This window comes from Rhinolophus sinicus, linkage group LG04, assembly GCF_036562045.2.
Source record: "Rhinolophus sinicus isolate RSC01 linkage group LG04, ASM3656204v1, whole genome shotgun sequence".
NCBI lineage: Eukaryota > Metazoa > Chordata > Mammalia > Chiroptera > Rhinolophidae > Rhinolophus > Rhinolophus sinicus.
This window is the reverse complement of record NC_133754.1, coordinates 112,021,032-112,045,277: the sequence shown is the minus strand read 5'-3', so window position 1 is coordinate 112,045,277 and position 24,246 is coordinate 112,021,032. Positions and strand designations below refer to the sequence as shown.

Sequence of the window (24,246 nt, the reverse complement as noted above, 5' to 3'; positions counted from 1 at the left end):
TCAAGAGAAAATATTCTTTGTGTTACAACTTTTCTGTGAGTTTGAGATTGCTTCAAAATAAAAAATAAAATAAAAATCCTCTCCAAAAAGTTTTTAAAATTAAAACTAAGTTATTCAATTGTGTTGCATACTGCTATGCAGTCAAATAAGACAGTTCACCTTGAAACAGACCATCGGAAACCTTAGCAAGAGCACTTTCCAGTGGACAGTGAAGGCAGACACCAGAGTTAAATAGAGGTTGAGGATGAGACAGGTGACAAATGGAAATGACAGATGCAGTCAGCTTTTTTAGGAGTTTAGCTGTGAAGGCGGAGGAAGGGCCCTTAAAAGAAGGGGAATCATAGTGAAGGGTCTGGAAACAACGATGTGTACTAGTGATGTTTGAAAAATTAAGAGTTAGCCTAAACGGGGTCTGGGAAGTCTTGGAGAAGTTCTGTCTTCACATATTTGAAAACCTTGCAAGTCAAATAGGTACTGCTTTTCTTTTTTGGAGGGACGAACTAGAACCAGTGTTTACAGAGAAATGGATTTTGGCTCAACATTAGAAAAATCTCTTGATCTGTCCAGCAGTTGAATAGTTGCCTTGTGAGCAGTGAGCCTCACAAAAAGTGGACAATGAGAGGCTGGGAAGTCGGTGTTACAGCCTGGTTCCTGGATGTGACGCCTGTATTGATTTAGGACTGAGACTGGATGGATCTGTGCTCCCACTGCATCCTCAGGCCTATTGTTGCATGAGTGTTCAAGTAGGAGTTCTTAGCCCTTTGTGAGATCTTGAGTATAACAGGAAATTGCCAATTCTTGGGGTTCCACATCTGCTTGGGCTCTGTAGTGCTTTAACCACCGATGTGTAGCCATTAAAGAGGAAAGGCCAAGGGCTCACAGGAACCTTTAAGTGGGTTTCTTTGTTGTTTCTTGTGCTTATCACAAGTGTAGATAATTTCATATTTGCAGTGACCAGTATGTCTTTTGGTTCCTTAAATATCACTCTAGATGCGTCTGAGTAAAAACGTGGGTGAGTGTGATTGCCCACCTGCAAACAGACCAGTGGCCACAAAGGCATTGAGTGGAGAATGGAGTGGGAAGTGTTTGTCATGCTGGGAGAGGGGCCTTTTGTGCACTGCAGATTACAGCAGCCTGGGGGAGTATAGGACTGCTTCCGGGGATTATCCTTTGTATTGTTTTCCTCCTTGTTCTTAGAGCCTGACTTTTTTTTAAAACAGTATTATTTGGAAGTGAGCTGGGTAAGAACAGTATTGACAGGGTCCCCTATGATTTTATATTAATGGAATATAGAAAACTGACATTTTTTTCTTATGTACTTAGAAAAATAAAAATACGTTGTCAGAGGAGGAAAAAATATAGATCAGTTAGTTGTTAGCAGGTAAGAGGAAAACCACAGTAGTGTTAGTTCTGGTGGCTTACAAATAAGTAATTGTGCAGGAAGGAGGAAAGGAGAGCAGAGAGGTAAACGCAGCTTAGGATAATGAGCTTCTACAGAAGCTCTCTTGGCCACCAGGAAAAACAGCTCTGTACTTTTCAAGTAGGATTTCCAGGCGGGAATTCCTGCCTGTTCTTAGGAATTTATTTTACTTTCCCGTTCCCGAATCCCGAGATAGAAACTGTTGTCTGTTCCCCACAATGAGTTGTTTCCACAGAGTGACGGCTGATACTACCAACCACCTGGGTTCAAGGATCCGATTTTCCCGACCAACTTTTCTTGGGGTTCAGGAACAGGAAAGAGAAAAAAATTCCTGAGAACGGGTGGGAATTTCCGCCTGGAAACCCTACTTTCAAGTGTCTGTTGAAAGCATGGTCCTTCATAAAAGTACTCTTAAAATATTCCATTCTATGTAAAATATGAAATAGAAACCAAAATAGTCATGCTGCCTGTTTAAAGATAAGGCTTTTATTTTTTCCTATTGGTAATTTAAATAATTAAAATGTTATTTCTAAGAGTCTGAACAATTTATCACTAGCAAGTCTCACCCTCATCACATTTGTTTTCCTTCTCAGAACGTTGGTTGAGAGCATAGTCACTTGGACTCTCCTCTGTAAATGTCCTTAGAGTGGCAGACCTCAGGCATTTCCCACGCACTGGCCGACACCTCCTAGCTGCCATCTCAAATGACTTGTGTCTCAGATGGACTTGCCTGCTGGTTTTCTCACGCACCTTCTCCTCATGGGCTCCCATGTTAACCAGCTTCATTGTCTCTCTACTGCTTACTTAGGTGGGAAGTACTGGGACTGTCTCCAGCCCATCCTCCAGGTGCCATCTGTCCGCCCCTGTACTGTCTCGCACCCATGCTTTGCTCCCTCACTCAGTCACTGTCCCAGTAGGTCCCTAGTCCTAGTCCTGGGCTTTCGGCCCTGTCTCTGCAGGGCAGTGTTAACCTCTGCATGGAGATTTGCTCAGAAGCTGGCTCTGACTCCTGTTCCCCAGAGAGCAGATGCAGACCCCTTATTGAGCACTTAGGGCCTTCTGCCAAGGTTCCAACTTGCTTTCCATGCTGCACTTACTCTTTCTTCTCCCTTAAAGCTCTGAAAGCTGTGCTTTCTGGATTAGGTACATTTTTAAAATTATTGTCTATTGTTACATACAAAATAACAGGGGCAGGGTCCTACACTGAGTCGGAATTCTGACACCAAATTGCCTTACTTGACAAAGTTCATCCTATTGGGAGGTAGGGGGTGCATTTTAAAAGGTGTTTGCTTAAAGCACTAAGCATCTATATTAAGTATCTATCGCAGTAGATTGTGTCCATCTGCACAGGGCTGAAATACCATTTGGAGATAGACAGACAGAGACAGACAGAGAGACGGTGGTGGGGGCGGTACAGCCTGACATGAACCAGGGAGGAGGCGGACAATCGGTGGTTGTTAGAATTTCTGTTTTCTTTATATCCTTTATCCTCAAGTTACAACCTCCCCCTCATAAAATTCCGTAAGAAAAAGAAAAAAGTGATACTTAGGGTTTTTTTATATGCCTCTGGCAAGACATTATCCAAGTTTCTTTTCCCCGAGTCACCAACAAAAGGCACTCAATTGTGTTTTTGAGAGGCCTGGCTACTGTAACGATCCAGTAAAGGCATAACCAAGAATTGGGTTTTCACATTCTGAAAATAAAAATGAAAAAGCAAATCTTCTGATTAACATATCAGCCCTACATATAGCTTTATTTGTTCTGTCCAAGAATTTAATAGTTCTATCAAGAAAACAAAGATTATGTTTTTGAAAAACGGAGTGATGTTTCAATAGGGTTGTAAGGTTTCCAGCAGGTCCTACATCATTACGATTAACTTTCTGTCCGCCCTGTTCCAGAGAGGAGTAGAAAGAGAATTTTTTTCAACACGTTCAGAGAATAGATATGAAAAGAATAAAATAATTTAAACCTTTTAATACGTGTGTAAAAGGCAGTGTTTGCATCATAAAGACATTTTTCTAAATCATTACTGTATTTTAGATGTAATTCTTTGAGCAGTCAGAACTTTTAAATGTGTTTGAGAAACAAAATAGAATAGTTGCAATTTAGGAATAATTTATTTAAAATACATGTTATTCCTCCGCACATTTGAACAATCTGTCCAATGCAGTCCACGTGGGACTTTGCTTGTACAGTTCTGAGTGGGAATCAGTAGTGTCTTTGTGTGTTGCTTTGGAAACAAATCAGCCTATCCTGAATGGCTGTTAGATCATGTAGAGTGATGCTCACATCGCAGTGCAACTTCATCACGGAGCAAGCCGGTGCTGCCATCTCCTTGCCCAGCTCTCCTCCTGGGAGCCCAGCACCATGCAGGACCCACCCCGGCGGCTTTTGGCCGTGCCCTTCCTCAGCAACTTCTTCCAGGGCCGTCGGCACTCGGCCTCAGACCCCATCCTGCGGCTGCCGCCTGGGCGGTGTGTCTCTACCACCAAAATGCTCTCCTCATCCTCTTTCCAGGTGATGGTGGCGGTGTCCTCTGTCAGCTGTGCCAAGAAAAACCCAACTTGCCCCGAGAGAAAAAGTAAAGCTCCTTTTCTTCTTAAAGATTGCCATACCTTTGAGTTTAAATTTAAGGGATGTGAAGAGGCTGTGCTGTGTTTATACCTTTTTAAATTTTGACAATTCTTCATTATACTTTTTACTGTCTGTTACACTAAGAGTTTCGGTAGATATGTAATAGGAGATAAAATGATTGCATGTTTTGTGTTTGTTCATTGAAAATATAGTTTTTGAACAAACCTCATCTCCTTACAAAAGATCTGCTTTTGCTGTTCTTCCTCTTTGTGACTAGTATGACATGTGGAGATTGTGTATGAAAGTCTTTTCCATATAAAGAAATAATGCACTTAGATGCAGGGAAAATGGTTTTAATCATGGCAAAATGAAGAGGAGGTAGCACCGGCTCCTCATCTGCAATCCTGAGATAAAATGGAAGCTGTTTCCCAGGTCACTGTTCCATATGCAGAATGGAATTTTGAATCTTCCCTTTATTATATTTTCTAGGAAATACAAGACGTCCAACAGCAAAATATACAAAAGTTGGAGAGCGTTTACGGCATGTCATTCCTGGACATATGGCCTGCTCCATGGCGTGTGGGGGCAGAGCGTGCAAGTACGAAAATCCAGCCCGCTGGAGTGAGCAGGAGCAGGCCATTAAGGGGGTCTACTCGTCCTGGTGAGTAATTCTGCCGGGATTTGGTAGCTCTCCCCTGCAGCTAGATAGGACAAGGGAGTGAAGATGTACGTGGTGCAGGGACGCAGCAGGCTGTGGGAGAGGGACGATGGGGTTTGAAGTCGCGACCTCACCTCCCCGTGTCTGGCCTGGCCACCTGACGAGCCGTGGCCCACTCACACAGGCACGCTGAACCTCCATTTTCTCATGTGTGAAATGGAAATAATAAAACCAACCCCATCGGGTCTTTTCTTAATTAAGTGGAACGATGTATGTAAATATCTTAAAGAAATGGTAACTTGTGCTCTTAAATTTCAGAAATTGCTAGAAATAATAAAAAATGTGGAGCTATAAATTTGAGGAAATTCTGAGGTATATATGTAGTTTTCAGTTTCATACAGGTAAGTGTTGCCTATTTTTTATTTTGTTCCCATATTCTGTATGAAAGGACCTATTTTCACACAAATATACTTCCAGTCTGCCTCAGTAGGAGTGGTACAATTGTCGGTTCAGTGGACAATATAAGATGCTTGCATTATTTATGGTGTGTAAGTACATTCATTATTGAATCATACTGCTTTTTATTAATAGTAAACTGTCAAAAAAAACTTTTTAATGTAGTGATATCTGAAAAGTTCTGCTAATCAAACCAAATCCCATTTGAAACATACTTAGAAGAATTCACTGTTTAAAGAATTCTAATGGTGAATCATTTTATACAGCAAGAATCCATTTACAAATTAGATATTTGTCAATCAGCTTTTCTAACTTGTAACCTGTACTTTTTCATATTGAATTTGCTGGGCACATGGGTAGTGATATAGTCAGGGGTCCACTGTCACTGTTCTCCACAGATCATATTCTAATCCATCACTGTCTTTCTTAAAGAATGTTGTAAAAAAGCAAATACGATTCCTAAGGTGTGGTCAGACAAGTACATTTCTAATAATGTATGTAGCTTAAGGCCACAGTAATATTTTTGATTTATAGCTAACTAAACCATCTGAGTCTTTTTCATCTCTGCTGCTTTCATGTTACATCTCTCCTCATCTCATACTAAGTACTATTAAATTGGGGATTGTCCCAAACCTTTAGGGGCCCGTGTTGAATTTCAGGCATTACTCCAGGGGGAGGGGTATCTTTCTGGATCCTGCTCTGTTCATTTAATATCACTGTCACTCCTCTCAGGTTCGTGTGACCCACAACTTCCGATAGACTGCCTGATGTGTCTTTTACCAGAATACTGATGAGAAATTCAACCAGAATGGAGTGAAGCCAGAGTCAGCCATTTGTTGGGCCTCTGTCCATTCACACAGTAAACATCCATTTGTCCACAGGCCAGGCACTGTGCTAGACCTTTTGAGTTATTATCTCATCTTCATAAACTCTTGTGAAGTGGGCATTGGTAATGTCATTTTATTGATGAAGGAATTGAGGTCCAGACAAACAAAGAAATGTGCTACAAAGCTAGAAAGTAGGAAAGGCAGCATTTGAATTCAGGCCCAACTGACTCCAAAGCTATTTTTGCTAAATTGCAATAACTCAGCATTTATTCATAACCATGTGTGAGGATTTTTGCTACAGACTTTATATTCATGTCATATTGCATTCTCACACTAACTCTGTGAGGCAGGTGTTATTCTCCCCATTTAATGCATAGGTAGCTGAGCTGCAGATGGCTACCAATTGGCCCTCCTCATTTGGTAAATAACCTTTGGATCGCTATCACAGACTGTCACCTTTGCTGCCAATTGAGGTTTCTCCATTGTGTCCACTACAATTTCATGAGAGTCCTTGAAAATGCTTTGTGGCGGTCCATAAATACTTGCATTTGCCCTGGAATTTTTTCCAGGGATTTAAGCAGCTAGGATTTCTTAGAGCCCTAATCATAATGCAAAATCAAAGCCAGATTTGTATAAGGAGATTCTTATGTTACAGAGTTGTTGAAATCATAGAAAAAGTAGGGGCTTGATATCTTGCTCTCTCAGTCCTTAGAGCTGGAACGTCCTAGGTTTTGTGCATCTAATCAGACCCTCCCATCTGCAGGGTCACAGATAACATCCTGGCCATGGCTCGCCCATCCACTGAGCTCCTCGAGAAGTACAGCATCATCGAGCAGTTCCAGAGGTAAATGCCATGTCGTTCACACGCTTTAATAAACAAGCTCATGTTTCTCTTCCATTGCTTTTGACTTCAATGGAAAAATGTTTTCATTTTAACAATAGGCATAGAGCTTATTTCAATTAAGAAATTAAGGTTTTGAGAATAATTAATAATGTTAATTCATACCAAAAGTGGTTACCTTTTTTCTTTTTTTTAACGCTAGCTCCCAATATGACTAATTTTTTCCCCCCTTTAAGCCATGGCTTAAAAACAGTCATCAACCTGCAGCGGCCCGGTGAGCATGCCAGCTGTGGGAACCCTCTGGAACAAGAAAGTGGTTTCACGTATCTTCCTGAAGCTTTCATGGAGGCTGGCAGTAAGTCCTTCCCTCCTCTCCATGAGTTACTGAGGACAGCACTCAGAGACTTTTGTTTGCTTAGCTCTTAGGTTAAAAAGGTGATGGAAGTAAACACTTGCTGTGTAGTAGGAGGCCTCCTAAAACATGAAGATGAGCTAACTTTGGCTTTAAAGAATGCTACCATTCTTCTGTGGTATTGCTGTTGAAAGTGTAGGCTTTCTTTTCCTGTGAGAGGGATCTTGGGATGAGACCCTGTGGAAATAATGATAACATTTGATTTGTGCCTGCAGTAATTAACAGTATACCAGACCTATCATCTCATTTCATCCTTAAAGCCCTCAAGTAATGTAGTTGTTGTTTCTTCTCCATACATGAGGCCACACAGGCTTAACGAGTTTTGATTTACCCAAGATCACATTGTGTCTAGCTCTTTTTTCCCCACTAGGTGGAAAAATCTGTATGTACCATTTTATGCCACTTACCAAACATTTAGACACATTTTTATGCTTAAGCAAGAATGTATGATTTCCTTCCATAGCAGAGGCTTTGGGGCGTAGATTATTGACTATTAATTTGTAATCCTGCTTTTCCATAATTCTTTCTGGTTGAGTTTCTTAAGTAATGCGGAATGTGCTTTGTGAGAAATGTTAACAATAAGCTTACTGGAAATGTTAAAAAGCCCATTATTCTAGGCCTACACATCCAGTGAGATCTGCGTGCCTTACAGCTTTCTGTTCTTCATGAATTCACTCACTTTCTTCATATAACTTTGCAAGTATTTTTCCTGTGTGTTGATGTGTTTTCCTGTTCTCTTTTTCATTGCCCAGTTTATTTCTACAATTTCGGATGGAAGGATTATGGTGTAGCGTCCCTTACCACCATCTTAGATATGGTTAAGGTGATGACATTTGCCTTACAAGAAGGAAAAGTAGCTATCCATTGTCACGCAGGGCTTGGTCGAACAGGTAAATTCTAGGAGGTAGTTTTATTGTCTCGTAGCATATTTAAACATATAAGGAATAATATTTCTTAATATGCAATGTCTTATGTAATTTTCCTTAACCAAAATAATAATGAAAATAGAAAGCATTGTTTCACCTACTATGTCCTAAGCGTTTTACGCTTGCTGTCTTCTTAAGTCTTTAGCAACAATGTGAGTTTTGAAGGAAGTTAAGTAATTTGCTTCATCTAGTAAGCAGCAGGGCCATGATTTAAATCCATGGTTGTCAGGATTTTGTTTGTGAAGAAGAGTCTATCTGTACCTAGAATTCTATATAAAAATAACTGATTTTACTTAAAAAGCCAGCAGAATTTTAATGCAGTGCTGATATTGGGGCAGAAATAAAACCATTGGGTTGGAATCTTCATTGTCATCTGGTTAAACCTGACATCTGAGCTTGACTGTGTCCATAGAGTAGCTGCCACGGGGTCTCTCACCTGCTCAGGAGCTTCATCAAGGTGGGGACTCAGTTCTGTTCAGTATCATCAGCTCGTATGGTCCAGCCAAAATTCCACTGTTCCTGAGGATTCCACGCAGTAGGTCTGCAGATATTTCATGCTTACACGAAAGACCTGACCTGTCCTAGTGAAAGAGATTCGTTGGACCCTACCTACCACACACTAGGAGAACATGCATTTTTTAGAGGTTCTGATATTCATGTATAACGAGATTCACAACTTTGGTGAATCACACAGATGTCTTTTGATTGCCTTTTACTTTTTGATAGTAAATTGAACTAATTGAGTAATTATTGTCTTTTTGTGATTCATTTTAATTTGAAATTAATTAACAAGAATAAATTATTTTTAAACTTTTAAGGATCTTTTCCTTAATATTAAGTGCTCATAGCAATATAGAATTATATCATGGTATGGAGAAAAACGTATTAGTATAGAGGCAACTCTACAAGAAGAATTGTCAGGAAAAAAATAATAAACTGTGAATGTACATAATTCCCAAATTGAAAAATGCCCAGATTGGTAGAGTACCAGGCAGGAATGTGCCAACAGTTGATGGCAGTGGCAGAAGTGGGAAGTTCCAAGTGCAGTGTATGGATCCATTGGATGAAAAATTTCAAAAACTGTTTGGGAAACACAAACAGGATTTTATTTCTCCCATGTTGGAGTGGGGCATAAGGAGGATAAACAGGCCAGGTCATCCCTCTTTATGCGGTTATTACTGTTACCGCCTTCTCATTCCACATTTACTCAGCTCATTCCTCCTTACTCCACACTTACTCAGTCATCTCTGCTTAGCCCACACTTACACTCAGGCAGTTCCTGTGCTCTCCCCTGTGTACGGGGGACTGAGTGTTCTCTGTCAAGGTGAGGGGCGCCATATAGACAAGTAACTAGATAAACAGCTTTGTAAAATGTTACAAAGTTATAATTGTCCTTAAAATGTTTCTGTATTTATATGGTTCCTAAGACATATCAAATTTAAATCATCGAAGAGTGATAAATAAATAAAAAATATATATAAGCTTTTCTCATCCATTTTTCTCTTCTTCACTGTTAGGTGTTTTAATAGCTTGTTACTTAGTTTTTGCGACAAGAATGACTGCTGACCAAGCCATTATCTTTGTTCGGGCAAAGCGACCCAATTCCATTCAAACTCGAGGACAGCTATTGTGTGTGAGGGAATTTACTCAGTTTCTGATTCCTCTTCGAAACATATTCTCTTGCTGTGACCCCAAAGCACATGCGGTCACCTTAGCGCAGTATCTGATTCGCCAGCGTCATCTGCTTCATGGTTACGAGGCGCGACTTCTGAAACACGTGCCAAAAATTATCCACCTCGTGTGCAAATTGCTGCTGGACTTAGCTGAGAACAGGCCTGTGGCGATGCAAGAAGTGGCAAAAGTGCCTGGCCTCTCTGCTGAAATTGAAAAGACAGTTTCTGAGGTGGTCACGATGCAGCTAGATAGAGAGTTCCTGAGGCACGACAGTGATGCATTGGACTCTGTCACCCCCACTGCAGTGGTGGCAGACTTTGAGAATCAGGATGTGAGCCTTTCCAATGAGCAGGAGTTTGACCCTCTTTGGAAGAGGCGGAATGTCGAGTGCCTTCATCCCCTGACTCGCCTGAAAAGGCAGCTCAGCTACAGCGACTCGGATTTACAGAGGGTCGAGTCGCTTCTGGAACAGTCGGGGACTCCATGGACGGTGCCTGCTCAGGTTCCCTTGTGCCCCAGGCTGCAGACGCCCATAAGCCGCTGTGACGCCCCGCAGACTCCACAGCTAGATTTCAATAAGGAAACGCTGGTCTGCAATACATTTTCCTTCTGGAATCAGGCTAAATTTGGAGGCCTAGAAGGACTCAAAGATGACGGGTCACCAATTTTCCATAGTAAGACTGTTCCAAAGGAAGTACAGCGGAGTAGAACCTTCTCTTCTGGTGTTTCAGGTTCATATAAACCTGGGGAACCAGTTACACCCAACTTTGCAAATCTCCCTAAGGAGCCACACCGTTCTCCCCAGCAAGGGACCCAGTGTCAGTGTGAAGCTCCTGGTGGTTACAGCCCACGTTGTGGTGTGGAGGACCCTGAGACATGCTGCAGCCCTGTGGGCTGTGCCTCCAGCCCCAAAGCACAGTCCTTGGTTGGACCAGAAACCCAGGCCAGCAAAGATGAGCCTGCCGTCACTCCACACACCACTGTGCAGTCTGAACTGAGTGTTGAAGAAAGGAGAATACTGGCAGCCAAAGCCCTGGCAAACCTAAATGAGTTTGCAGAAAAGGAGGAAGTGAAAAGGAAGGTAGAAATGTGGCAGGTATTTGCATTTCACTTAATTATATATGCTTAGGTAATACGTGTGTCAGAGCAAAAGCATCATACCTTTTCCCAGATTCATTGTCACAGGAATCTGGGGACATGTTGGTATAATACTTAACTTTTAAACTTCAGGTTTCTCAACTGTAGCAAGAGCCCAGTGTCATAGAATCGACAGACATGGGGCTTTGGGGTGGGCTTGTTTCAGCCTCCTGTGAAAGAAAGCACTTAGCACTTGGCAGGGTACGTGAGTGAGAGCAAGGCGTGGATATGGTTGATGTCTGTAGCTTCCTTCTTTCGTGCTGGGTTTGTTAGACAGACCAATGGACAGATGGACAAGCCATGGCAGACAGCTGTGAACGAACATGAAGGATCTCTAGGCCAACCTGAGGCCTGGCAGGGAGCCACATTTTGGGAACCACTGACTGAGAGACATAAATGAAATCAGAGCAAATTCTTTTGCAAAGCTCATCCACACTAGTGTTGAGTGAGGTCTGGAGAAAGCGTGACAGGTGCTGTCTGCTCAGCATTCCCTCGCGTGGACTGCCCAGTCCTGCCCCAGTGAGGCAACTGTCAGATCCAGAGAGTAACTGGGAGCGGCCACACTAACTGTGGACTATTGGTTCCTGAGATTAGGTCTTTGGGGTCCATTTCTTGGCTTTTACTTAAATTACAATGTGAAATTTTAAATTTTAATCCCTTTTTGTGTTGTATTTTTACTAGAAAGACAGTCTTAAATTGCTCACACTCTGCCCTGAATGAGCAGCTGATGTAGAGAAAAGGCAGGCCTAACACTCTTAGTTATCAGAAACAGGTAAACTGCCCAAATGTGGGACTGACCCAGGGAGGCCTGGCTTAGTGAAATCCTGACTTGTTAGCCCGTAATCTACCACAAGTTATTCATGTAGCTGCTCTCTGTATCCTGCCATTAATTAGGTAGGGCGTGCACACTTTTCAGGAGTGCCTGAATCTTCCAGATGCAGAGGTGGGAGAACAGACATGGAGCCTTGCACCAGCTGACCACTGTGTGACGAGAGGAGAGCACTTCCACACACACTCTGTCCATCAGAATTGTTTTGCTTAATGAACCGTTAGATGTTTTGTGTTTTTCAACATGAAGTTGTTCTTTATTTCCTACTAGTAACAGAAAAGCCTTCCATTCATCGGCAGGCCTTTCGTCTGCATCACTGTGTGCCTTGGTGACTAGCAGCAGGCCTTTGGTGTCATGGGGGACAGTTCGTGGCCCCTCACGGGTCAGCCCCACTTGTACCTGCACTGCTCAGTGCAATAAATGGCATGGGCCAGATTGTTTCAACATGTAACATACACAAAAGCATTTTCTAGAGGTGAACCCTTTCCTTTGGATAGGTTTGCCTCTTTTTTTCCTTTCTTGATTTTATTATGAGCCTTTCAGTAATAAAACCAATCTGCTGAATCCTAGAAACAGTAAAATGAACACGATTTAAATAACATAATGCCGCCTGTGCATATAGTAGGTCCTTTCGCATCTTTTATCTCATGTGATTTTCACAGCAATTCTGGGATGCAGATGATACTACTTACAGGTTCTTTGTTAATCTGTACAGTGTTCATTAATTAAGTGTCACAGATGGGGAAACTAAGGGTTTCATGCTCTAAGGGTGACGTGCATGAGATCCAAATGCAGCAGAACCAGGATACATATCATGTGTTTAATACTTTCCGTCATCCTTATGTCTTTCTAACTCCACTGAAGATTTCAGAAAATATCATGACGTAATGGTCATTTACTAAGAGGACTTTTGAGTTGTGTTGTTTCTGACCATCTTGCCTTCTCAAAGTATTGGCTTATTTATGAGCTAATAAAGAGAAACCCAGTGCTGGAGGACCCTGGTAGCATGGCAGAAACGTCACGGGCTGTAGCCCGTGCTGTAGCAGACCTGGATGGGAATGCCTGTTTCCCCCTTTTTCGCTTTGGGCTCCTGGGCAAGTGATTTCATCTTCCCTGAGCCATAGTACATTTGTCCTTAGCAGGGCCTCCCTGATGGCTTGCTATGCAATCAGAGATAAGTCATATATTATAGTTCCTGTCATATTGTAAGTGTTCTACAAATACTAGATGGGTGAACGAATGAATGGTAGTAATTATTATGCTTATTACTATGGCAAACATATTTTATTTACCAAAACATAAATCTGAAATTTCCTTTCAGAAATTAAAATTCTTATTTCACTTTTCCCCTGTTCTCTGTGAGGTAAAATTTTTAAATCTACTGCCTAAATTATCTCTAGGCATTCGGATTTTTGGCAAGACTTCCTATTTATTTTCATCCTATCAGATGGATGCAGGCTCATTATTTGTTAAATTCTACATAGGATTCTTAAAAAGGAATTTGAAGACCTTATACTACATTTGTAACTATTAAGCATTTGGGGGGGTGTGCATGGAGGGGGGCACTTTGAAATTTCAGTCAGAAGCTTCTCCTTATCCCAGATTAATTTGCAAACATTCTCTTATTTATACCTTTTCATCTGCCATTCTACTTCATCGCAGCAAATATTTCTGTTTTGTTCGCCATGACCCTGAAAAGGAAGGCTCCTTCCTGAAATGTTTCTGTGGTTTCTGAGTGAAGTGGAAAACTTAGATTAACTAAGCAATTCTCTGCACTGAAAACTTGAACAAACCTCAGTTAGTCAGCCCAACACCTATGGGGCAGAGACGCACTTCATAGAGGGAAACTGAGGCTTGGAGAAGTTCAATATCTCAGCCCAGTGTGCCTCCAGGAAGTGCGGTGTTGGGAAGGGACCCGGCCCATATCGGAGCCAGAGACATTCACCCTCCTGGGCAGCCTAACAGTCATCAAATGTCAAATGGTACCTGCCTCCCTCTCCCCCTTTCTTCCTCCTCTCTCTTTCTCTTTCTTCCTGTCTTTTTAGAAAGAACTAAATTCCCGAGACGGAGCTTGGGAAAGAATATGTGGTGAAAAGGATCCTTTCATCCTGTGCAGTTTGATGTGGTCTTGGGTGGAACAGCTGAAGGAGCCTGTGATAACCCTAGAGGATGTGGACATGTTGGTTGACAGACACGCGGATGCTGCAGAAGCGCTGTTTTTATTAGAGAAGGTAAAGTAGCGGTCAGACCAGTTGGTGAAGTTAATTGTATAAGTTGCACACACTAAAAAAAATCCATTATAAAAAGGGGCATTTATGTAGAATCCCATTTCTGGGTCTAATTTAAGTTTTTCCAAGATAAAATAAGAAATTCATACCCAGTATAAACATTTAAAAGACACAAAAATAAAAAGGGAGATACCCATAATCCCAGGAAAGCCACTTTGAATATTTTTAAGTCTTTCAGTCTTATCGCTACATATGTTAATTTTGTAAAATTCAATTCGTACAAGTTTATGCTTCATTTTCGCTCAAAATTATATTATAACATAGGTATTGTTTCATGTTTAGTATAAGTTTTTCATAAATATTAACTTATGGGTAGGTAATGCTCTAATCTGGGGGGGGATCATAACCACTTTTTCACTTTCAAGTATTTGTTTCTACTTACCATGAGCATGTAATGTGAAGCACTGTGAGGTAGGTTGGAATACGCACTCATTTGTATTTCTTTGAAAGGGTTTGTGTCATGTATTTATGTATACAATTTGTATATGTATAAAATATAGAAGAATATAGATAAGAATAATAAAATAATAATAAATAAACAAGAAACTGATAATAATGGTGGTTGCCTTAGCAATGTAGGAGACAACAGATCTAGGAAGGGAGGGAGGGAGATTTACTTTTCATCGTAGTTCCTTTTATACAATTTAATATTTTTGACCATATAAAGCTACTAAATTTTCATTTAAAAATAGGCTTTGCTTTTGTTTTAGGAAACAGATCTCTCATTATCAGCCTTGCTACCTACTATGCTGCAGTGTAAACATCTCCTCATTTCCTCATCTTCTCGTATTACTAGTGCACACACAGATACGCAGACACGCATAGTTGTGTGGGGCACATCTTTAAAGACAAGATTTTTCCTGTATCAGGAGTCTTTCTCTTAGGCTGTGTTCTCAGCAGTTAAATTAGAGATGAATCTGGGGAGTGCATAGGGGAGGCAGTTACCCTTGGTGGGTAGTGGCGGTCCAGCCTCTTGCTAGGATGCATTTGGTTTCAGCTTTGTTCCATCTCCATAGCTGGAGAGGTAGAGGCCCTGCTTTCCTGAAAAGGGAAGGTGAAGTAACTTGCCCAAGGTATGCAGCCTGTGTCAGAGCAGGGTTCAGATTCCGATGGCTCTGGCACAAAGCTGATGCACATTGTCACGTCGTGCTGTTCCATATCATTCACACCAACCCCATGTGTAGGGCACTGACGTTATTTCAGGGTTTTTACTTGTGTAGGCATCACTGTTATGATCATTTGTGTTTGCAGGTGTTTCTGTATTTCAGGCTTTGCCCTCAGAGAAGGTATCCGGACAGAAGTCGGCGGCCCTCAGGGCGATGTGTACTGGTGCACACTGTCCAGTGGTGGGCACTGGACACTTAGAGACACCCCTTTGTGTCTCTAAGGCCGGCAGCCCCCAGGAACCAAGTTGGGACACGTTGGTCAGGGACCTTCTCCCTTAAGTGCCGCTTGCTCCTGGAGGGTTGTGCTGTGTCTTCTTCTGCCCCCAGCCCCATAGTCTCTGACGTAGGCAGGCAGGCGGGTCCATGTCGCTGTGGCATGTCAGCATACACCAGCCGAACTGAAACGATATGTCTAGAAACCATAGAGTGGATCAGCCCTTCCGTTCACTGCCAGGAAGACATTTCATTTGAAATTGCTCTTCATGTAATACCTAACCAACTTTGATTTTATCTCCTGAAAGCTTTTCAAACATGTAACAGTGAACATTGGTAGAACCCTTGGCAGACAGTGTAGTATTGGAGGTTATGAGTACTTGGTTGCACACCAGTCAGTTCCTGGCTGTGCAGCCTCTTTGAGTTTATTTGTTGAGGCATTTTTCAGACAACTTGTGTTATTTTGACTTCTGCGAAAACAGGGCCAGCACCAGACTGTTCTTTGCGTGCTGCACTGCATAGCAAGCCTGTGGACGATTCCCGTGCACGTGGAGGACGCCGCCCTTGCCCACGCCATTAAAGCATTCACTAAGGTGGGTGATGCACCTCCTTCCCCGCAGACCACGAGCAGCGTCATCCTTGTAAACCAGAACCCAGAGGTCATCAGCGTCCTCTAAAATAGAACTTTTAGCTATGTTTCCTCTTAATGGAAATGTGTTTGACATTTCTTAAAAAGTAGTTGCAGACTTTGGGCCAAAAAAATATCAGTTTCCTAACAGTGATGTTAGAAGAAAGCTGAACTGTGGGTTTTTTCAAGGAGAACATTGGAACAAAGAGCTTTATATAGAGAGAGAAACAATTAGGTGTTGAGAAAGTAGTTTTAAATGATGTGCCTGGTAGGAATTGGAGAATCTTCTTGTTGAGCCAGTTCTACCCTGGGGCTAAGCAAGAAATCATCTTGAGAATTCAACATCCAGCACTGACGATTTGGTAGTGTGTCCTGGTTGGCAAATCCTAAGCAAAGAGAATAAAAAAGTGTCCTTTTTCTGTACATCTTTTTGCCCTGCAGCAATCTTTCCTGGTGGAGGAAAGAAACTAGATTCCTACCAAGAGAAAAGGTTCCTCTCACCCATTCAGCTAATTTGTTGGTATCTCTCACTTACAATACAAAAATGTCACTAAACAAAGCACCCAGCTTTCCATGTCTGTGTCTGTGGTAAGCATTCATGATGATAGCAGTTATTCGCACTCAGCTGCCAGTCTCCTCCCCCTTCCACTCTTTCCAAAGTGAGGTCCTCCTGGCAGGCTTGTTCCTCATCCGGGGCTTTATGGCACTAAGTTTCCAGAGTCTGTAGGTCAAACCCCGGTCACGTGATCCTTTACATCTATATTTTATTACATTTTCATAGACCTAGAAAGCTATCTGCTGTGTAGGGAGGGTTGTGATTTGGTGTTTAACAAAGTAAACAATTGAAAGTGTTATTAATGTTAGTAAGATGTTTTTGCAAATTGGATAGACAATATAATGGTTAAGATAAAAATAAATTTCTGATTTAACGGAAAAAACAATCCTTAATATTGGTCCCTCTGAAAACAATAGGAATTCTTTACATCTTCTTTTGGCTTTTTAGGGGGATGCTAATGAATAGTTAAACATACCTGTTGTTCCAAACCTAACTATAAAAATGTTAGGAGACATGTCTTGGCTTTCTCCCCTTGTGCACAATCTTATAAGCAGAAGCTGTGACGGCTCTTTTCCCAGGCTCTTCAAGGAAGTCTGTGTGGCGTCTGGTGCCATGTAGTGAAAATCATGTCTCCCTTCAGGCCAGAGCTTAGCAGGCTTGCTGCAGCCCCTGCATCATCCCTGGGGCTCCTCAGCTATGATGCAAATACTCTGCCTGTGCAGCCTCTACCTGTGCCCTCCAAATCACCTCTGTGTGATGTGGAGGGCAAGGGACCCCATGTGATTATGTTGTTTGAGTTACAAAGTTGTTTGCCTCTGACCCAACAGTCTCGTGTGTCCTCCCGATGTCCCCACCCTGGAGAACGAACTTGGTAGTATGCGAGCAGGGTGAAATTCCAGACCCTTCCCAGTCCCTTCACGAGGGTACAGCCTTCCCTCTTTCCCCTTCAGGAGGACGGCGTCACTGGCCAAGTGATCTGATCCTGTTCTAAGGAGCCACACATTTCTGTGGTGGTGGGGTGGAAGCCTGGTCATTTCTCTGGTTCTCCATCCTGCATCACTCCTAAACCCTGCAGTACGGTGGAGTTGGGCAAACAGTCCATACGTGTACATGGTGCCTTCCTACCAAGTGGAAAGGAAGCTGCTGCATAGGTTTTTATGAGTGTATGTGCCATACGTGTCAGATGCTCATATTTAATGCCCACAGAAGCCCTAAGGAGATGGGCACTATGACTTCCTTTTTACAGAGAAATCAGGTATGACCTGAGCTGCATGGCTGGCAGGTAAAAAGCCAGGCTCCCATTCAAGTCGCCCAGTGCAACACTGACAACGGTGCGTGTTGTTTTCATAAGAAGACCTTTCCCTTCTATCATCAGTGATCCATCTCTGGATTCAAAACTCACTTCACACTCACTGTTGATTTGTTCCTGACAGTATATGAGTATACGACGTATGCAGGCACTGGATTTAATTCTTTGGGTTTTCATTGATAAATTTGATATTGATGTGATTGGCAATTCTAATATATTGGCAATTCTTCCAAGTTAAAATTAATGTATGAAGTGTATTGTGTTTACTTTTTAAATTGTATATAATTTTGTTTACAAATGTTAATTTTTTTCTCTATCCCAGTTTTTTCCCTCCCAGAATAGACTGGTTAAAATTCTTCTCACAGTGTCCTGAATATAGATTTTCTTTGTCATCAGGTTAATTTTGATTCTGAAAATGGACCAGTAGTTTACAACACCCTGAAGAAAATATTTAAACACACACTGGAAGAAAAAAGAAAAATGACAAAAGACAGCCCTAAGCCTAGTGTTGAGTGAAGCTGACTTGCCCCTCACGGTGAATATTTCAGACCTGAAGATCCAGATAGCATTCCTGTTCCCAGGTGAACAAGTTAAAGTGTGGACCTGCTTTGTCTCGTAGCACTTTATTTCAGGTGCTCTTGGTTTGTGCTAAGAATGACTGTTCCTATTTGGAGCAATTATTTATTTTAAAATATCATTGAGCTACATTTTTGTGTTGAAAATTGCCATAAAGTTTGGTGCCACTTTCTTTTATTTATTTAAGTGAATTAATATTGTTATACTAATATTTTAAGTATGTGGTGTTTACATCCTATTCTTGTTGGCATTTTGGAAAACATTGTAACTCTTCTTTCGAAAACAATTATCTTATTGACGGAACTCTTTCTAAAGTTTTTACCAAATAGATAATATTAGTAGTAAAACCTCACTGTGTATCCCTCCCCTGATACCTGACCCAAGGAAGTCACCAAATGTCTTAAACGTTTTTATATTTCTTAAGAAGGCTATTGATACAACATTTTAAAAGGATTTTTTAAAATATTGTTTGAAATTTTTCTTCTTTTTTTATAAATGTGGCAAAGCTTTTCAAAATGTGTTATTTTTCAGAGTGATTTAGTTTTATATTAAAGGAATGGCTGTGAGGTGGTGAGGATTCTTAACTTGTAGGAGGTAGACTTGCCCTTTGTCAGGTTTTAGACAACCTCAGCAACCTCTGCTCAGGAGCAGTTCTCACATATCAAGCCTTATTCCCACTCTCCTGGGCTGCTGCTGAGCCAAGTAGCATTTTTACAGAGGAAATTGGATCAGTGGCGGGCACTGTGGGAAGCTGCTCTGAAGCAGAACTCCACAGAAAGGCCAGTCTCGAGGGTGGGCTCTGCAGGCCTGCTCTGTCCGGGTGCGGTCGCTGCTCCCGGAGCCGCGTCCATGCTGCCTGTGTGGTAGTGTGAGCACTGACCTACACCCCACACCTGCCATTCCACACACCCAGGTGCCTCAGCGCCCTACCTTTGGCTGCTTTTTAACTACAAGAAGTAAAATTTTTAAACTGACTTTGACCCACTTAGGTTGCATTCACCCTACTGGCTTTAGATAAGAAGTACCCGCTTAAACTAGTTCCTTGTAGAACCAAACTAGCAGTCAGCAATTGAAACCGTAACTATTATTTAAATAAACAGGTGGGGTACCTGAGGCCAAGCCACAGAGAGGATTGGAGTTTTCCCAATAAAGATGATATTAGTCAAACCAGTTTCAAACTAAAGAAGCTACTACTTAATCTTAAAGACAGAACTTCAGGGAAAGCAAGACTAATATACAACAAATAAAATTTCTCCAACTCTTGCATTTATGAATCAAGCTCTAGCACATGAAACATATTTTAGTCATTATTAGTCTTACTAACTCTGATGGCAAACACTAAACACCATTGTCTCCTACACTGAATTTTCTTGGGAAATCAAATTCAGTGAATTTTAATGAACTCAGTTGTCCATTCCTGAAATTTCTCATTTTCAAGTGCCTTTTCTGGGAAAGTAGGGGAGAAAACAATTACATTTTATCCAAAGGTACGTTGTAAAAATGTTTTTTACCCAAAAAGGTATCTGTCCTCATCTCAGTCAGTCTCACATGGGCAAGTGGCACCATGGTTCATTTGATAAGTGGTTATTGGCCTGTGTGTCTGAAACGACCGTTTCAAATTAAAGAATAGACTCTGTACAGCCATGATGTGACCAGTGCACATCTAAAATCTAAGTGCATCAGCTTGAGAAGGAGAGATGGTGGGAGAATTCATGAGACTATATACAATTATTGTATTTATCTGAATAAAAGGGAAAAGAACAACCCATAACCCTCATTTTGTACTTCTTTTGCTTGAGTCATGCGTGTCCTGATGATAAACATGCAGTTTTGTCATTAGAGTATCCTGATGGGCAGACTGAATTGTAGGCTGAATAGTCAGCTAGCCAAGCTCTGGAAAGTCCAGACTCGGTTAGTTCACAGTGACCATGGGTGTTTGAGGTGCGGGGGACCAGGGTTGAACAGTTCTGAGAGGAATGGGTAAAGAGAATCTCAAGGCTGACAGGATTCCTGCCTTCCTAAATTTGAATGGATGCGGAGTTCTTTGTTGCCCAGAGGATAGAAATCTACCTATTAGAAGAAGTTACAGGGTTGCAAAATTCAGCTCAACAGAAGTGGGGAAGGGCCCGAAGCACACACAGGCAGAACCTACTGCCGCAGCCAAGCACATGCGTTGTCTTGCTTACTTCTTTTACCAGACTGAGAGAGAAGTATTCATACTTGCCTAAGGAAGGCATCCTGGTCTGACTGACTAAACCACGTTTCCTCCCACCCCCACCCCCGCTGAAGCCGCCTGCCTGTGGAGCTTCTCACCAGGTAGAACTTCCCAGCGTGGAGCACTCCGTCAGAGACCTGAGGCCCTGTTAGCGCTAGACTCCACGATGGCATTATAGAGCGTCCTAGTATCCATAAGTACAGGGAAAATCACACGTTTTTGGTCCTCTACCGAAGGCTGAGCTGGCTGTTACTATCATAGGATCTCTAGCACATCACACTTAGGAAGTACATGATTTCTTGCCACTTTTGGATTTTTTCTATTTGAGAGCATTTGCTGATGCTCTTTGAGATAAAGTGCTGCTGATTTAGAGATTGTTTCATCTATGTGCGTAACTCAGAAGTACTGTGCCTATCGACAGTCATATCTTCAGCCAGCTTCCCAGTTTATCTGAGAAAGAATGCGCTTTCAGCACTCTGGATTCCATGAAAATAGCTCTATGTCATAGTTCAGTAGAGAGAAAGTTTCTCTATTTTCTCTTAAATGGAGACTGCTTACTCATACACTCGGGTGCTGTTTCAGTCCGTTCTCTAGATGTCTGCAAAAATTCCAAGGAGAGTGTGTTATAAGACACAGTGCATGCCCCAAGTTCTTGATATTTGAAGATCCCCAAAGAATTTTGGGGATTGATTAAAAGTGACAGTTTACTCATAGGATCTTTGTTGTTGCTGTTTCAAATTAACAAGCACTAATATCCATAAGTACAGGGAAAATCCCACGTTTTTGGTCCTCTACCGAAGGCTGAGCTGGCTGTTACTATCATAGGATCTCTAGCACTAATATATTTTCAGTGCAAGTAAGTTATGAACAACATTCCCTTTGATGCTTTTTATTTTTGTGAATGTGGACCGGGATTAGCCCTTACCTCAAGGAGCTCTTTTCAATGGTAGGTAGATGGTTGAACATTGTGTACAGATAAACTAGCAGGGGAAAAAAATCAGCAAGTCCTGTTAGGCAGTGGTGCATTATTTTTTAGTTATGCTTTTAGGCATGAGCTGATCTCTGATTAGCCCAACAGTGACAATAAAACTGATTTATCAAGTCATCACAATGGAGCCATTCACTAGTGGAGCTGTGGTGAACCTTCGTTCCAAGCCAGCCAATGAAACATGCAGTCACTAAAAATAATGTCACAATAAGACTAATATCATAAACCCTTTTGCACTGAAAATAAAGGTTTCATACATGCACTGCAATTTGTATCACAACAGAAGGCTGTTATGCCCTTGCCGCCTGGCTTTCTTGATTAAATTGAAAAGATGGTTTAAGATTGTGTATTGGAGAAATTAGTTTTTGGAATAGGTTTCTATTTACATGACCATTTTATTAGACTCTGCAAATACTCCTTGGTTTTCATTTGGTGGATTCCTTTCTCATTTTCTGTCTCCTCTTAAAAATGCAAACAAAATGACTCAGGCATTGAATTAGGTTGAACCACATAGAATGGTCATTTCTGCAGGTCCAAATAACCAAATACTGGTCATTTTATATGGTTCAACTGAATATTAAATGTAATGTTTCTGGTACCAGTAGGTGACAGTTCCTGAATAATTTTGGCAAAGTTTAGATTAGATGATCAGTTATTTTCTAAGAATATCCTGTATGCTCACAGAATTGCAATCCAAGTGGAAGAGACCAATATGAAACTCATATTCTTGCAGCAACAGGTTTGTGCCTACTCTGCTTGGCCCTCTGCAAATGCTTGGGACACACGGGTCATTTATTCAGTCATTCACCTTCCATCCCGGAGCCGAGTCTGCTGCATGTCCACACCACCGCATCACTCATTCATGCCATCTCCCTCTGTCAGCACCCTCACTGACTTCTGCATTGTCTACCGCCCAGCTGCCTCCTTCAATCCACGCATCCATTCTTTCTACACAGCGCTAGAAGATGAACTCTCAACACTTTATCAGTCCGTTAATTTAGAATGCCCTTCAAAATTTGTCTCTGATTTCTTCGAATGGAATATGTGCTAACTGACTCTTTCTTTAGTATAATTACATTCAACTACCTGACTACCCCATAGCCCAGAGAGGTGGAAAGGTGCTATGGGCAATTATGTCTTTCTAAAATTGCTATGTCAAAGCCCCAACCCCTAGTACTTCAAGAATGTGACTGAATTTGGAAATAGGGTCTTCAAAGGGGAAATTACGTTAAAATGAGGTCATTAGAATGGGCTTCAATCCAACATGACTGGTGTCCTTATAAGAAGAGGACATTAGGACCCAGGCAGGCACAGAGGAAAAATTACATGAGGACACAGGGAGAAGATGGCCATCTGCAAGTCAAGGAGAGAGGCCTCAGGAGAAACCAGCCCTGCCAACACCGTGATCTCAGACTTCCAGACTCCAGGACTGTGAGGAAGTAAATACCTGTTGTTTCAGCCTCCCAGTCTGTGGTATTTGTTACACATCCCAAGCTGACAGAGACAGGAGACAAAATTCCCTGCTCTTCCCTCAGTGCTCCCATTTTACCTTCTGTGAATTTATAATACTTTTACCTAAAAAATCACATTGCTTATTTTGCCTGTTTATAATCTTGACATAAATTAAAGAATTCAGTGCATATCCTCCTGTGACTTGCTTTTATTGTTCAGCACGCTTCTCACATTTGTGTTGATGTGTGATGTGCAATTTGTGTGCTCACTACTCCGTGGAATCTGTGTGTGGATACACCATAATTTATCCCTTTGACTTGTGATAGACACTGGGTGGTTTATATTGTACATGAATATAACACGTGGGAGAAGTCCGGTCATCCAAATGGTGGCATGAGGTGAGCCTCTGTAAATCTCCCCTGGAATTTACAACAAATCAAACAACTATAACTCCACAAAGGACTCCCTGCACAGCAGACAGGCAAGAGGAAGAGACCCACTACTGAATTCACCTAAAGGTGGGCAAATTGCAGGGGGAGGAGCAGGGGAGGAGGGAATGGAGAAGTGCGGAGACAGAGCCGCGTGGGCGCAGGACGCAGACCTAGCTCAGTGCTCTGAGCTCGCTGCATCCCAGAACTACTGCAGCGGTGGGAGAGGGAAGAACTCAGACTGCTAGGGCTCCGATTATGGCCCACAGGGCTGAGAGGACAGCATATAACACGGCTGAACCCAACGCTCACGGCAGAGACATCAGAGCAAAGACTGAGAGAAGGCTGAAAACAGTGGATTAAGCCCTCACTGCCACAGAGAAAGGAAGCCTTAGGCACTGAAATTAGCTGCCCCCTCCCTACCCTCCCAGATCTTGCCCCACCCCCACCTGCCCAGTGCTAGAAGCGGAACAGTAGTGGTGTCAGATCAAAAGAACAGAATATTTGCTGTTCTGAGAACTGTGGTCCTCAGACACAGATTCGCAGCCCAACTAGTTCCGGTAAAGGGGAGTAGCTGTGAAAGCAGGACTGGCCGTGGTGGTGGTCGCCGCCATTGCTCTGGGCCACCTCTCACAACTCACCCCGCCCCTGTCTCCACCTGTCTGGGCAGATC

The 24,246-nt window shown here is 42.1% G+C and overlaps 1 protein-coding gene across 1 annotated transcript; it reads left to right on the top strand.

The window, feature by feature from the left end:
• The first annotated feature begins 3,662 nt into the window (after positions 1 to 3,662).
• Positions 3,663 to 23,335, top strand: PTPDC1 (protein tyrosine phosphatase domain containing 1). Its single transcript, XM_019712003.2, is given in 10 exon segments — positions 3,663 to 3,765; positions 3,768 to 4,001; positions 4,484 to 4,655; positions 6,699 to 6,779; positions 7,013 to 7,131; positions 7,941 to 8,078; positions 9,632 to 10,884; positions 13,800 to 13,985; positions 15,904 to 16,014; positions 18,311 to 23,335. Coding segments are annotated over 10 exon segments (2,502 nt in total). The 5' UTR covers positions 3,663 to 3,677; the 3' UTR covers positions 18,431 to 23,335.
• The last annotated feature ends 911 nt before the right edge of the window (positions 23,336 to 24,246 follow it).